Genomic DNA, 16,702 nt, shown 5'->3' with positions numbered 1-16,702 from the left:
ACGGTTCATCAAGGTCTTCATCTGGCCCAATAGGTCGCCTCATACTGGTTCACCTGGTGGCCCAAACTACCTCTTTCTCAAACCATTTCAATTCCCTAGAACTCTTTCTGGGGATGTCTTCTTGTTCTAGGACCATTGCTGCCAAGGAAAGTGGCAAGCCTTGCTTTGATGCCACTGAAACTGGAACCAGACCTCAAAAGTCCACTTTGGGAACAATATTTTAGCACCTATGGATGCTTTGGACTGGCTGGACAGCAAAGGGCAGCAAAGAATCACCTTCCCAATCAAGTCGCAATAGTCCCTGGGTAGTCTGGGAATATTTCTTGGGCACTCCCGAGCATAGCACACAGCCAAAAGCACAAATCGCAGCAAACAAGGTCACCTGGCATGAAATCGCAGCACTAGGGCAGCTCTTGGAAGCCAGCAATTGAATCGCAATCACAGTAGGAATACTCTGGGACAAATCGCAATCATCTGGGGAAGAATCTTGGAGCTGGGATTGCTTGGATTACAAGAAGAAGCTATGAGGACACAGTCGCCTTCAAGAAAGTGTGCTGGGAGAATAGGGATAGAAGCATCACACTGCACTAGGGCCCAAAAAAAGGGCTGGACCCTCCCGAAGGTCTTTATTGCAATAGAAATAGACTCTTGTACAGTTGGCTCTCACAAGAGCTTGGGCTAAGTACAACTCTTAATAAATCTAGAGCTCAAGGGCTCTTCTTTTATAGGCTTGGCCCCAATCCGAAAGCAGAGCTTTCTAAAAAGCTGGGGCTAGCTTTATTTTGCCTAATTTTAGACTTTCTTTCCCAAAAAGCTGGGCTTTTACACTTTTAGCTTTCTAGAGCTTCTAAAAGCTGATTCACATGCTTTTTGGGCTAGAATCTTGGCTTTTAGGCTATTTTGCTGGCTTTTAGGCTATTTCCCTGGGGCCCTCCATATGTGGGCACTACCTCCTCCTGGTGCTTTTTGTCTCCTAGATCCCACTTTTTGGCGCTTTCCCTTGGCTTTTGAGCCCTTTTTGCACCCTTCTTGGACCTACACATCCAAAATCCAGCACTTTAACCCATTAAAGGCTAGTCTAATGCATGCTTCTAGTTCTTGGACTATTTCTAGTCCCTTGTGGGCGTCCCCACAATTCTCTTTTTCCAATGCAACGCAAAAGTAAAACAAAAATACTTATTCTTGGTTAACCACTTTAACTTTCTTTGGCCAAAATCAATTCATGTTTGAGAATTAGGGCCTATTTCCACTACGAGTTAGGTTATATTAGTGATCTTAACATAACCGATTCAGTTAAGTTAAAGTTAACCTTAACAAGGGAATTGCATTCCCATTGGTAACCCATTATGTTATACACTAAGTGGTCCTAACAAAAAATTTCGGGGTATTTTTCATACAAAATGGTTTATCTCATCAATCCAAAGTCCGTCCTTTAAAGTTAAGATCACAATGGATTCTTCTTTTCAATTCCCACTGCTCACCCTTAAGTTAACCATTAAATTTTTACATTCCAACTTCTTTCTCTTCATAAAAGTCCTTAAAGTACCTATTTTGAAGGGGTTAAATTTACAAGGATTTTTTAGGGGCCGTTAGGAGATTTAACTTAACTAGACTCTCTAAATGCCAATGGGAATGCACAATTATGTGAACATGGCGTTAAGAGCCTTAACTAGTGCTCCCTAACTAGTAGTGGGAATAGGCCCTTATTCCTTTATTTTCTTAGGAGAAGTCGCAAATGGTGACATGAACCAAACACACTTACTTTAAAGATATAGAGCTCACCCCAACTGGGCTTGTTTCTCACTCTCAGAAGTTGCAATTCAGTAAGTTGTCACAAAGCTAAAGGCATAGAGCACTTGTGCTTGGACCATAATAGTGATAGCTGCTCCCTAAGCTCAACCTTGTTTGTCTTTTCTAGCTAATTGCACGTCGCCTTGCTATTGGTGGCTTGCTAGCCGTCATGGGTTTTGCCATCCCTTGGCCACTTGCAAACCACCACACTTTTGGACGCCGATTTTTTTGCATGTAGGCAGCCTTCCTTTTGTTAGCCTAGTCTACCCACTATCCGCCACTTGCCCACAGGCGGCCTTACTTTGGGCTGCATTTTATCTACCTATTGTCTATCCGCAAAAGGGTGACCAGACTTCCACTTCTCCATGTACTCTACAACAACTTCCCTTATAACAATTTCCCTTACACTAAGCATTCACCACCCTGATGAATAATATGTTCCTAATGGCATGTGGTGACCAGACTTCCCCTAAAAACAATTCCCCTCACAATAAACATTGACGGCCCCGATGAATGATGTGTTCCTTACTGCATCATATCGTGACGTTGGAAATGTACATTGCAAAAATCCCAAATTATTGCTGGCATCGTTAGCACTCAATAGGTAAGAGTGGTAACCCGAAATCTCAACCTCATAATTGTAAAAGAGAAAATATGGTACCAACATCCACGGCAATCGTAGGGTTTAAAAATTTTTTTTTTAAACAAGAGGACATACCAGCTCAAGGTACTCTAATGGGCAAAAAAGAAATAATTCGTACAAATCATGGTGCCACCTTGGGCTTTGATACAAGTCTTGTTTGCATTTAAATGTTTACTCCTTTGACTAGATGACCTCCTACTCTTAGCCCCACTAAGTGTCCCGCGGGCTGCCCAACAAGCTTTTCCACCCTCGAAGGTGAAACAAGGAAGAATTATCACATGGATACTCCATCATTCCAAGATCTTGATCGCCACTCCCCCATATTGGCTACCATATTGGTCAACATGATGCTGTTTGGCAACAACCCCTAAAAGTCAGCTACCAATGTCACACGTATTCACGGGTGTAGTTGGAGGTGTCACACGCAAAGTGGAGAGGTGAGCATGCACTATACCATGCATACTAGTAAGTGCCATCAATATGAAATCCCCCACATCAGTCCCATGTATAGCATCTACCTCATGTGCACCAATCTCAGGCATATTCGCTCCAGCATGTGCATCAATGCCAAGCATCCCCACTCTATCAACTGTATCACTAAAGGCATCCATACCAATAGCTTGTGGGCCCATAGATGCACCCAATGGAAAATATAGGCGGAGGTGGCAACCTAGGGGTGTGTGTGGCCTTTGATTTGCAAACAATATAAGAGAGGCTCAATGCAACCTGTGGTGGCAATGCCCCATGGGACAATGTGGTCACATGCCAACCAGTGGTAGCATAATCTCGAAGCAGACATGGAAGATAGCTAAGGTAATTGTCTCCCACAGAGTTTTTGAAATAGTCAAGAACTTCTCTTAGGCGCTCATGGCACTGTGAGGTACTTGCCTGACTACTTTTACTATTGATTGTCGTGGAAGATGATTGATCCATTTCTTCAATGTTCACTTGCTTTCCTTTTTTATTTGTAATCTCACATTGGGTTTAAACTTCCAAAACTTCTTCCTCTGTGAGATTGGTGACAAACAAGTGCAAGTATGAAAATGCAGTTGGCTCCTCATCACATTATAGAAGGTAGTAGTAAAAAATCAGGTGAAGTTGAAAGGTCTATGCATGTGCAGAGCATCTAATGCAGGAGCTGTGATGGTGTTCAGACAAGTTCAGCCAGGCAATTGAATGAACAACATATATACGATGGGAAAAACATGGCACATCTGACATCATCATCCCACAAAAGCTTGGCATATCAGCCCCTATCCATGAACTTATCCCCTTAGGCAATCTATTTTCTCCTCTTTTCCTTACTCTTCTCTATACATCTTTGAATTGAAGCACCACGCTTAAATATGCCTAGGAAGGAGGGGAAGGAACCACCTACAAGGTAGGCGAATGCAAGCTATGAAGAGCAACTCCAGTCCAAAGTAGTAAAGTTAATCAGAAGGCTCGTGGTACTAAGTCATAAAGTCCATGCAAAGTGCCTCATCCCAATAGGGGAAATGTGGCACTATCGAAGGCTGTGAGCTGCATGACCTCTATCTCTATGGTGTTTAGGAAAGAAAAGAACCTATAGTATGGATCACCCAATTCATGGAACTCGAAACTTCCTAGCCTATGGACAAGTTGAAAGGGTATAGCCCAATTAGTCATGTAATGGTCATTAAGAAATGAAAACCATAGAAACAAGTCGACCCCACTAGATGCTCTACTAAAGAGGTTGTCATGGAGAACTCTAGCCATTCCACCTCAGAGGTACTTAGAATTCCCATTGATTTGAGGGGCTACATCTCAAGATCAAAGGAGTAGAGTTAATCAAAAGGCTCGTGGTACTGAGTCATGGAGTCCATGCAAAGTGCCTCATCCCCATAGGGGAAATATGGCACTATCAAAGGCCGTGAACTGTATGGCCTCTATCTCTAGGAAAGAAAAGAACCTATAGTCTGGATCACCCAATTCATGAAACTCGAAACTTCCTAGCCTATGGACAAGTTGAAAGGGTATAGCTGAATTAGTCGTGTAATGGTCATTAAGAAATGAAAACAATAGAAACAAGTCGACCCCACTAGATGCTCTACTAAAGAGGCTGTCATGGAGAACTCTAGCCATTCCACCTGGGAGGTACTTAGAATTCCCATTAATTTGAGGGGCTACATCTTGGAATCAGGTGGCAAAATGGAGAAGAAAGAAAGGGAGAGGTGTAGGCTCCATGGGCAGCAGAAGGGCGGGGAAGGGAATGGATAAGTATCACTGTGGACAGTATGGGCAACAAAAAGAGGGGGCAACGGAGAAACGGGGGGGCTGCATGCGCAGCAGGAAGAGAGGGTAAAGGAGCCGCAGGAAGAGAGGCAATGGAGAACAAGGACAAGGCTGCATGGGGAGAAGGAAGCTGCATGGGCAGCATAAGAGGCAGTAGGAGGCGAAGAGAGAGGGAACAAGTAGGTGGAGTGGGCAGCAAGAGGAAGCAAAATGAAGAGGGGAGGGAAGCTGGACTGGGCAGCAAAGGGCATAGCAAGAGGAAAATGGAGAGGGAGGGCCAGTAGAGTGGGAAGAAAAGGGGCGCAGCAAGAGGTGGGAAAATAGTCTTTTTAATAATAGCCGGTCCAGCCACTTGGGAGCTACCTAGAAGCCTAGAAGGCACCTAAGAGCAGCCTGAGAGTGGCTCATGAGCAGCTCAAGCGTGGCTCGTAAGCGGCTCAAGACTGGCTGATTTTTCCACTGGCTGCCTGGATTGAGCCACCTGCCTGAAGAGCAAACTAAAGGCAGGCTGCTCAGCTAGCTAGCTGCCCAAAATTTTGGAAAAAAACTTATCATCTAAATGACTTTTGATTCGTACCCTGGATTCAGACAAAAAGTGCTCAACTTTCTGAGATCTTAGAATAGACCATGCATGACTCCCTTTCATGATATTTACACCATGGCCAAACCTTCTCACTCAGTAGTACTATAGTTTCTCTATGTCATATTGAGTGACAGCTAGGAAAATAAACGGGCATGTCCACCTTAGTGTCTTCATATATCTAGAACAAAACAGCCCCAATCACATAAGCACTTGCATCTGCGTGCACATGAAAGACTAAGGTCCAAATTGGAGTGCCTTCACTAGCATGCCCTTAAAAGCCTCTCGCTCAATTTTGGTCCAGTTCAAAGGCATGTCTTGCCTCAGCAAATCGGTAAGTGACACAGCAATATCTGCATGGAAGCACACATATGACTTGTAAAATCTAACATGACCTAAAAAATATTCCATGTACATGACCTGCGTGGGATGGGTAGGCTGGCTCCATTCCATCTGCTAAGACAATATGACCAAAGAGCACCATGAACACCCACTTTTGCGGGATTGAGGCAAAGGGAGACCTCGCTGTGCTTTCCAAGCCCAACCTAAGTTACTGTAAATGATCTACTTGAATCAATGGATCTTCATGAGAAGCACCCATTTCAGTGTAAACCATCCAATAACATCTCCAAAAACTTCCCCATATTTTTGTGAGAACTGCAGCGGAAATGAGAGAGAGAGAGAGAGAGAGAGAGAGAGAGAGAGAGCCAACCTCATACACACAAAACAAGAAAGGAGAGAGAGATGAGAGAAACTACAAGTGATCTCAAGCCAAAACCCCACATCCAGCTGGGGAAAACCTCTACTATAGATGCTCAACCTGCTCCACAATGAGATGGAAAATGAGGGGAGGCGGGGGTTCATATATTGCCCCAGCCTGCTAGGGCACCTACCAACCACTGAAATGGGCCGACCCCACTGCTCTCTAGGGGCCCGCCAGGATAGGTGGGCCGACCAGCCTCTCTAGGGCTGCCCACAGCCCTATAAAAGGGGCCGGTACAAGCCCTATTGCTCCTCCAATAAGGGCCGACTATAGGGCGCCTCAACACAACCCTATATAGAGCTTAAAGGCAGCCCATGGGGGCCCTCCACTCCTGCCCACCATCCCGATCAGGCTGCCACAGCTAGCAGCCCTGCAGGAGGCTGCCACACTGCCACACAGTCTGGCCTATGCCTCCAACCTAACGTAGACTAGCCTCCCAGGGGGCGGGCACACCCACAACACTAGCCCTCCCTCATCTACCCTAGCCTCACTCACTGGGCAGGCACACCCACAAGCAAGGGCCTCTCTCTGTAGGTGACATCAGGAGATGTTGACCTCTAACACACCCTCTCAGCTCTTGGATGGAACAAAGACGCCACGGAGCTGGGTGTGCCGCTCGAACAATTGGAGGAATCCATCGTGTGATACTCCACCACCACTAAAGACTACCACAGGTACTGTCGAAGAAGCCCCCTCTTAGCGCGAACCACTTGAGCACGATCACTGGAAACCTGGAAATGCTGTTCCTAGGCCACAAGTGCTTGGTACACTCCTCTAGTCCGAAACTGGTACACTGGGTCATCTGGTACAATAATCCAACTGCTGGTACTGGTACATCACTCCAACAGAAGGTACTTGAACAATAATCCAACTGATACTACCACCGGTGCAAGGTCCTGCTTCCCTGCATGGGCACCTGTATTTCAGACCTAGATAGCCCCCTCTCAAGTCCAAACTGGTATATGATCGCCAGATCAATGAGCTTCAGTGCTCCAATGACAACGGGCATATAACGGCTCACAAGGATCAATCAACCGTGTCTGGATTCCCGCACTGGCAAACTACTGAGTCAACGGGAACAACTCGTGGCTCAAGGTCCTGCCTAAAAGCCTACCTCGACAAATGACTCGGTTATTGGACATTGCTGCCAATAATGACCTTCCTGGCCACATCGGTTACACATACGGGATGCCTTGAGTGCTTCTCGTTCCTCATCTGTCAATTGCTTTTTGCCTTTTTGCTCAGCTGCCAAAGCCTTAGGGGTTGACTTTCATAGGTGCGATCTACAAAGCACTCCTCTTGATCAATTCCTCCCAGGTCAACTCATTCATCCTACCACGGTCCACTGGTGATCAAGGACGAATAGAAGGCCCCATACTGAGAGGATAACTAGGACAGTAGAGTTATTGCCATGTCCTCAGATGATATTTTTGCTTCCTTGCCTAGAGGATCTCTTGATGAAGTTCCTATAACTTGTTGATGTGGTCCCGCATCAATGAAGACTTCTTGGGATCCAACATCTGCATCTGGACTTCCAAGGAAACCCTTCTTCATGGGAGTGCCAAATGCTCCCATCTACTCTTGGCCACTGTCATGTGCTTTACAGTGGCCTGCTGGCACCTACGCGGTGTTACTAGCCACTGAAATGGACCGACCCCACAGCTCTCTAGTGGCCGACCAAGCTAGGTGGGCGGACTGGCCTTTAGGGCTGCCCACAGCCGTATTAAAGGGGCTGGTACCAGCCCTACTGCTCCTCCACAAAGGACCAACTATAGGGCACCTCGACACAGCCCTAAATAGAGCTCAAAGGCAGCCCATGGGGGCCCTCTACTCCTGCCCCACCATCCCGACCAGGCTGCCACAGCCAACAGCCCTACAAGAGGCTGCCATACTGCCACACAGTCTGCCCTATACTCCAACCTACCCTGGATTAGCCTCACGGGGGACAGGCACACCCACAACACTGGCCCTCACTCATCTACCCTAGCCTCACTCACTGGGCGGGCATGGGCACTATCACAATCTGTGACGTATTCTTTTCTCTATATCTTAGACTTCGAAGGGACACTTCCTATGAGGCACAACCCTTCACAAGATACATTCTATTGAAGACACTCCCATTGTAATGTACCCTCTCATCAATGGTCACACCCTTCACAAGGGGTACACACCTCTTCATGCACATACACTTTGGAGTACACACCTTTTCATGTGTGACTCTTCACTCTCTATATAAGAGAGGCCCAACTGTATGGATGACACACTACAAACACTCAAGCAATACAACCAGCAAGGAAAAAGGGCGAAATTCAATCGCGATTTCACGTCAGCCTATTCCGCTCCAAAACAGCCGTACGTGATTTCCACCACCTCCTTTTCAAGCAAGCTGCACTTTCGTTCAGGCTTCCATCTGGCATACGCTAGATCGTTCTGCAGCAGCCAGTTCTTGTTGGTTCATCGCCATGATTATCTGTGACCAGCAGCCCTTGCTGCCCTTTTGATCTCGAATCAAACTAGCCTGGCCCCTGCTGCTCATCACGCCACTTTTAGCCTGTGACCAGCGGCTCTTTGCTGCCCTCTATTTCCGTCTAGCCAGGCCTGGTTCTGCTTCTATTATCCCACAGGTTTCAACGCAGGCCACTTTAATCAGGCCACGGATTTCAACGTAGGAGAAGTGTGCAAGATCTCACGCAATCTGAAAAACGCCTCTGCCAACGTCCATCTGACTCGAAAGTCTCGCCAAGTACCTGTTTCTTGTTCACACATCCACGTGGACTTGCAAGGACAGCAACATGGACCTCCGGACAGTGATTTGCAGGCCTTTTTTCTACGCACCTAATTGGCATATCTAATCTATGCCAGGTGGATTCTTTCCATTCTATTTCTAAGGATTCTCTTTCATATTGTTATTTGACGCTCATTATCAAATTACAGCAAATGAAAGCTTCCTCCTTAAAGCATGGAAACCCCTGGTAATGCCCCAGTCCCTTCAAGGACACCTCAGGCATCATCTATCACACAATATCGTGTCCACATTCCACAACCAGCCCATTTCGGAGCTTTTGCATCGTGGGTCTTCTATGTCACGTGCCCTTCCACTGACTTGGACCACATCCTATACCTTCTGCGTGAGGCACCTCAATTACATTACTTCCTCAGCACAGTCTAGGTTGTGTTTCACGAGACACGTAGATACCCAAAACCCGATATTCCTCACGAGTTTGCTGTCCATCTTTGGAGAGACTTTTACCCCTCAGCTTCAGCATCTCCAAGGTACTCTCCACCTCTTTTAGCTCCCAGATATCCTCCTGCACAGGTTGTACCTTCCCCAAGATAGTATTTACACTCTAAAGGTACTCCTTCTCTTGGATATCCTCCACTCCCAACAACAGCTCCTTATCCCTTCTCAGATCCGTGGACTCTGCAACCTACCCCTGTACTCTCACGAGCAGTAACACCCACTTCGGCATCACCAGTGTTACCTCAGACAGGACCTCCTTTACCAGATTTCCACGGGTGGTTCCATCCTGCCTCGCCTGCCCCCTCCAACATGAGCAACCTCAAGGAGCAGCCCGGATTTTCTTCCAAGAATGGTACAAACTAGAGCGCAGGTTCGTGCTCTTCTCACAAGGACCTCAGATATGTCGCAACGCTCGCGTGCAACCTCTCTGGAGATTAGCGACTCAAGTCCAAAAAAGACCCCTGAAGTCAACTTACAAGGCGAAGCACTACTTCAACTTCAAATTTCCCAGCTTCACAACAGCATCTCCGACTTGGTCCAGAAAGTCCAACAACTCCAAGATTCTCGCAGTACCACACATACAAAGAATGACGTGATGCCACCAGACGACTATGTGGACTCGTTCCCACCTGAGGTAGAAAACACTGAACTCTGTACCCTCTACCGCTTACTTCAAGCTTCCAAAACTAAAAGAGAAGAAATCCAAAGACAGGTGACTGAACTACTCAACAAAGGTCACATTCAGCCTAGTCCCAGCCCTTTCGGATCTCCTGTACTACTTGTGGAAAAAAAGAATAAGTCAATGCGCCTCTGCATCGACTATCGAGCCCTCAACAAGCTCACTATCAAAAACAAGTATCCATTGCCTCACATCGATGATCTCTTCGATCAACTTCTACACGCAACACAATTCTCAAATATTGATCTTCATTCAAGTTATCATCAAATTCGCATACGAGAAGGCGATGAGTACAAGACAGCTTTTCGAACAAAGTATGGACACTATGAATGTTTGGTCATGCCTTTTGGGTTAAACAATGCCCCAGCCACTTTCATGACATTAATGAACGACATCTTCAGGCCTTTCCTTGATAAGTTCGTCATCGTTTACCTTGATGACATCCTCGTTTTCAACAGATCCCTACATGAGCATAAACAACATCTTCACCAAGTTTTTGAAGTTCTCCACGCAAATTCTCTCTACATCAACGTTGAGAAGAGTGAGTTCTTCAAGACCCAACTCGAATATTTGGGACATGTTATTTCAGCTCAAGGCATCTCTGTGGATCCCAAGAAGGTTGAGGTAATCCGAAACTCGCCTACTCCTAAGAATGTTCATGACGTCCGCTCTTTTCTCGCATTGGCAAACTTCTACCATACAAAGGTCTATCAGTTTTTTGAAATCGCAACTCCTATGTCCGAATTATTGAAAAGCACAGCAATTTTTCATTGGCTTCCCAAAATGGGAGGGGATGTCACGATCTGTGATGTATTCTTTTCTCTATATCTTAGACTTGTGGATGGTTTGATGAATGGACACTTGTGGAAGTGTATGCCCTTTCGACGGGACACTTCCTATGAGGCATAACCCTTCACAAGAGACATTCTATTGAAGAGACACTCCCATTGTAATGTACCCTCTCATCAAGAATCACACCCTTCGCAAGGGGTACACACCTCTTCATGCACATACACTTTGGAGTACACACCTTTTCATGTGTCTCTTCACTCTCTATATAAGAGAGGCCCAACTGTATGGATGACACACTACAAACACTCAAGCAATATAAATATTCCTTGTTCTCTACTATTTTCAATCTTCTTTCTGTTCCTTAGCACATTTCTAAATATAGTAAATCTAGGATTTCTTACAAGCACACCCACAAGAAAGGCCCTCTCTCTCTAGGTGACATCAGGAGATGCTCACCTCTAACAATTTTCTCGCAACATCTTGGTGGCCAACCTTTGGAGGTCACTTTGGCATTCTACATCCTGAACACCATCTTGTTATACTTTGTATGTGCTGCACCGAGTAACAAAAGTGGACCTATGTTGGCACTTCCCCCCCCGGTTGTATCCATTGTATCCACCAATGAAGGAATAGATGGCATGGTACATCACTGTTTCCAATACGCGGTTTGTGAAAGGCAATGCAAAAAATCGGGACATTGAAACTTTTCTAGTCCACACATACCTTAGCTTGCCACTTTGCTTTTTGGGAACACCAACTATGCCGCTAAACCCATTCCGAATAGTCCACTAGAGCCCAGGACTTCATCCTCTACCGTGGCATAGTTGGGGTTTATTCTCTATGCCCTTTCAAACTTGCAGCACATCTTGGATATAAATCAATGGAGCTCTGCCCGTTTCCTTGGGACTCCCTTCAACTATTTATAAGACCAAGCAAAGGCATTCACAAATGTTGAGGTAGGTTGCTTGCTTTGGGCCAACACTACTCTGTAAGTGGAAGATGAACCCTGAGATCGCAAGATAGAGAAACCGCAATACAACTCACTCCGTGTGCTTATAGAGGGATCACTTCAAAAATGGAGAGAATATTTAATGCACACATATATGCAGCCAAAGAAAATCTCATATTGAAGTACCGTATAGCCAAAAACTGTGACAACCCCTTCAGCAAATACGCCTGAGGTAATCACCAAGAACAAGCTATGTTTGTTGATCCTTCTGCTGTAGACCTGTCCTAATGGGCTTCAATGGGTACTCTAGATAAGTCTGCCACTGCTCTTCCTACGCACCACAAACTGGCTCTTCCATATTGGGTAGATCTGCCCCTTTGTGCGCTCTGGAATGTCCAAAGGTTCTTGAACTATGAGAATTTTGTATGCAGCACACAAGCACTCTCTTATGCTCTCCAATAGTCCGACCTCCTGAGATGATGCATATCTTGCCATGCCCCAGACACTCTGGTAGCAATGGATCAGGATGCCACTGCCAGATCATTCCAATGCATGACTTCCCCAACATGCTCCCCAACTGGGAAGATCCCCAAAACCATGGTCTAATGCTAAGTGTTGCGAGGTTAGATCTCACCTCATATGCGAGCAGGCTTTAGGGCATTTGACGACATTCGAGGCATAGTGGATCTCATGCTGTCTTACAAGCCGTAACTAGTTTTTTTTACTTTTTTTCAAAAATAAATATACAAGATTATTTTGGAGAGCACACCTAACTACTTCTGTCTGCAGAAGGATTTCCAAATCCTGCGCACTCAAATCCTATGCACTGAGCAAGCTGGTGACATGGGAAGACGGAAGAGGCGGAGCTCCTCTTCAGGTAGCCAGCCATCACCCTTCTGCTCCCCAATTTCTCAAAAATTCTAACGGTTTTTCTTCATAAAATTATGTTGATCTTTTTCTTGACCCTTGGAGTCTTGTCTTCTATTATTTGTAGCACTTCTAAATCAATTGTTTCTCTGATCTCATGCTACAGCCTTGTCATTCATTGGAAACCAAATGATTTTGTGTGGAATCATCATGCATGACTACAATCTGTCTACGTTCGTTCCAATTGTGACACAAAGATCGTCCACTAAGTTACTTGGTGAACACCTCATCATACTTACCAGTCCCAATATCCAAGTCAATCACCTCAGGAGGGGTATTGTCTGGTGTGTGAGGTGATCGACTTTAAACAGCTTATTTTTGCTCCCACATTGATAGAGTTCATTTGGTTTCCGATCGTTAATGCGGCCATATCTATGGAAAGCAGAGTTTCATGTAGGTGGAGAATCAATTTCTGTAGATTGTCATCTCGTGCTTCAGGGTGAAAGATCGGTGATCGATTTCGGCATGGCGGAATTGGCAAATTGATGAAGTTCATGTGGGCACAGGAAGAATCGGTTGATTTTGGTGGGTTGTGGTCATGTGTGTGGAAATTGATGAAGTTCTCGGTTGATTTCTGCGGGTTGTAGCCTGGTGTTTGGACATTGACAAAGTTCTTGATGTAATAGAGACCCAGGTTAGTTTCTGTCAGCTCTGTCAATTCATGCAATCGTTAATAAGGCTGGGAGCGCATTTGACCCTAGCACGACAAGGAGCAGAGCAAGAGATTTTTATGAGGGATTCTGCAATGAGAGAGGGTAAGAAAGATGCAGGGGACCGCCTCCCTGGCTGTTAGTCACGTTTCCGGAGGGACCCTAGATAGTGCACTGGGCTCCCCAAAAACAGGCCTGGTTGAGAACCGGTATTCCTTTGTGTATTCACCATCAGTAGCTCCTATGGAGGCTGACCTGTATGGTGTGTTTTTCAAGCATTAATAGAAGGTTATTTTTTCTGGAAAAAAAAGAAAGATGTAGGGGAGAAGAGAGAGGGAGGGAGCTGCAGACAGAAAGCCTCACGGACTGCTTGGATTGCTTCCACATTGATGTATTTTATGCCCATTTTGGATTGAAATCCTTCCAAATTGATGTATTTTTGTATTTTGTGCCCCTTGAGTTCCGTTTATGGCTTGCAATGAGAAGTGGATAAAAAAGTTTATGAATCAAACGATTCTTGACATTTGTAATGCCCTGTTGGCACATTGAGCAAGGGCATCTCCTGATCCGACATGCTATCCACACACTAGGGGATCCATTACGGGGTTGAAGGAGGACAAACTCCTGCGAGCAAAAAAATCTCTGCGTGAATGGATAGACATAACAGAGTCACAGAAGGAGGAATACCCATGTAAAGAGGATCTTTCAGGTTTGAAGACAAAGAAGTATAGCGTAATAGTGCAGGATATGTTTAAAAGTCGAGTGCCACCGAGAGACAGAGTGATTAATCGAGAGGGGAATTAATGGGTTGATATTTGCAGCAGCCAAGACGAGTGCTTGTCAAAGCTTGGCTGATTGCACAGTGTGTCTTCGCTTGATGCATTGAGGCAGTGGACTCTGAAGGTGTCTGGCCTTGACACGATTATTATGGTCAGCTGAGGACTTGATTCAAGGATAAGGTTCTGCTTTGTGGGTGATTGGATGGCAGATTCTGCAGAGATTGGTCTATGATACATATAATTGTTGCTTTGAATTTAGCCAGTCATTCAAGAATCGCTTTCTGAGTAACAATCGACTTGGACAAAAATCCGCATAATCAAGAAGCTTCAAGTACAAAAGAAGAGGAACATGAAGTTTCAACCTCGAGTAAAGACAGATTCTGCAGAGATTGGTCTATGATACATATAATTGTTGCTTTGAATTTAGCCAGTCATTCAAGAATCGCCTTCTGAGTAACAATCGACTTGGACAAAAATCCGCATAATCAAGAAGTTTCAAGTACAAAAGAAGAGAAACATGAAGTTTCGACCTCAAGTAAAGACTACCACCTACATAATATGGTGTGACACATTGTTCTAAAATTTAAAAGATAGATATCATTTAATCGTGAATGTGTGCTTCAAGTTTTGGCTTTGAATCCCAATGATCAAGCTAGTAACTTGTCAATTTTGATTTTAGCATTGTTCAAGAATAATAGATAACGTGTTTCAATATGTGTTTGTTTTAAATGTAAGTTTCCATGATTACAAGAAGTGAAAGGGATCTATGTGGCTACAGCGTGCAAGATATTGATTTCTCGATTTGCAATACAAATACATTTAGGTAATATGTCAGGATCTTATCCATTCACGAGACTTATTCGCAATGCTACTTGATGTTAATATTCTAGATGTTCTCAATCTCGATGCCCAGGGGAGGGCTTTCCCTCGGATTCTTTGGGGAAGAAAGCGCACTGCCTCCCTGCCCACACTATGTGTGGTTATAATAATTATATTATATATTGTTATAGAAATATTTTTGATTGTTTTCCTTGCCCTAAATATCCTTACTTCAATCTACACTCTTACAACATTCCTCTCTTTTGATGCATGCTCTCGATGCAAAAGAAGATTCAAAATCAGCAGCAGGGATAGCCAAGTTGGATGCAAGATCAAAGGATGACAATTCATATGATTATAATCAATGTCACAATATTATATAAGTTGCAACCAAGGATGAATTATGAGCTCTTGTGAGCATAGCCTTATTCATATATTTGTTGGGGTTCGATTCCCTAAAGGCACAAATCTTTGCACATCACTAAGCTAGTAATAAAACACCCCCTTGGCATTTGCAAGGAGGCCCGGGTCCTAATGGACCTTGTGTTGTGTATCATGTCTATATTTTTACTCATTCTTTTTTTACTTTTTAACAATTTCGTTAAATGGTAGGAAAAAATGGGACTCTAAAGTATGGGGAGCGAGCAATGAATGAATGAATACATGTGAAGAACTGTGAAATATAGGGAGCGATAAATGACTGAATACTCTACCAAGAACTGTGAAATATAGGGAGCGATCAATGAATGAATGAATGCCAAGGTCGAACAAGGGATGTGATGATAAGCAGATTTGATTTGTGCCCGTCTCTCAATTAAATCCATTTAAATGGCCATAATCTCGCAATACTCTATTTTTTGGTGATATGTTATTGTCTATTTTCTTTCTCGTGTTTGTGCTTTGTTGATGGTGTCTAGTCTTCTACTTAGTCTGAAGGCGGCCTACCAAAAGGTCGTTACTACAACCTCCTCAACACATACCATTTTGTAAATCATATGTATAGATTGCAAAGGACTTGGTCCATGCTTCTGAATCCTACAGCCAGGTAGACATGCTGGCCACCTTGATCGAGCTGTAAAGGCATGCACTTATATTATGCCATTGCTTGTATAGCTCTAAATTCATGCAGCTATACTTATGCCATTGCTGATACAGAGTAATTGCCAATGCATACAGTAGTTGTACCTTCAAAGGCAAATTCTGTAGTAATATCACAGCTTGTCCTAATCGGTATTTTTTGTTCAAGACCGGTGTGAATTTCTGATTTAAAAATCAAAACTGAGAAGCAACTCACACATAGCTTTAAAAATAAAGCTTTTGCAGAGTTTTTTACAGAGATAGAGGAATCAAATGACTTTTACAAAGCCCAGTGAACTGAGTAGGGATCTTACCTTGCAATAATTGGCAGCCTCCTGTTCTCAACGTATCCTTTTTTCCGTGTGCGCAACCTCATCGGCATCCATGAGGGTGAAAATCCCAAGTAAAATGGCCCTGGTAGCACCAATCCCCACTCCCAATTGCAGCAATACCCACAGCTGCACTTTTGAATAGCAATCAGAAGCATTAGGACTTCTGCATTCCTTTACATTAAATAACCCTATCATTAAAATCAAGTCTATCCCAACCCCTGCATACATTGACACAAAGTCCTGATATTATTAAGAGGCCTTTCCTGAAGAAGTAAATTTAGATTAGAGCAGTAATTGACATGATGCATCAGTACATGTCCCACATCCCAAAAATTGCTTACCGTTATACCACTCAAAATGGAAAAAAGAAGAAACAGAAGTGTAAGAACCAGAGCACTCTAAAACTAACAGTGCATTTTGAGATGAA

At 44.4% G+C, this 16,702-nt stretch overlaps 1 protein-coding gene across 4 annotated transcripts in view; it reads right to left on the bottom strand.

The window, feature by feature from the left end:
- The window catches only part of LOC147898306 (uncharacterized), a 72,524-nt gene that overhangs the window by 42,506 nt on the left and 13,316 nt on the right, over positions 1-16,702 (bottom strand). For all 4 annotated transcript variants that reach the window (XR_015541585.1, XM_087379701.1, XM_087379702.1 and 1 more), the window contains exon 2: positions 16,258-16,401. Coding sequence is in view for 3 of the 4 variants with exons in the window: in XM_087379701.1 (XP_087235827.1) it covers positions 16,258-16,401 (144 nt within the window). In the remaining variant the exon portion in view is untranslated. The remainder of the gene's footprint in view (positions 1-16,257; positions 16,402-16,702) is intronic.

The sequence above is a fragment of the Dipteris shenzhenensis genome, chromosome 9 (assembly GCF_047967505.1).
Source record: "Dipteris shenzhenensis isolate YYH24624 ecotype China chromosome 9, Dip_SZ_1.0, whole genome shotgun sequence".
Lineage (NCBI taxonomy): Eukaryota > Viridiplantae > Streptophyta > Polypodiopsida > Gleicheniales > Dipteridaceae > Dipteris > Dipteris shenzhenensis.
This window is presented reverse-complemented; position numbering and strand designations above follow the sequence as displayed.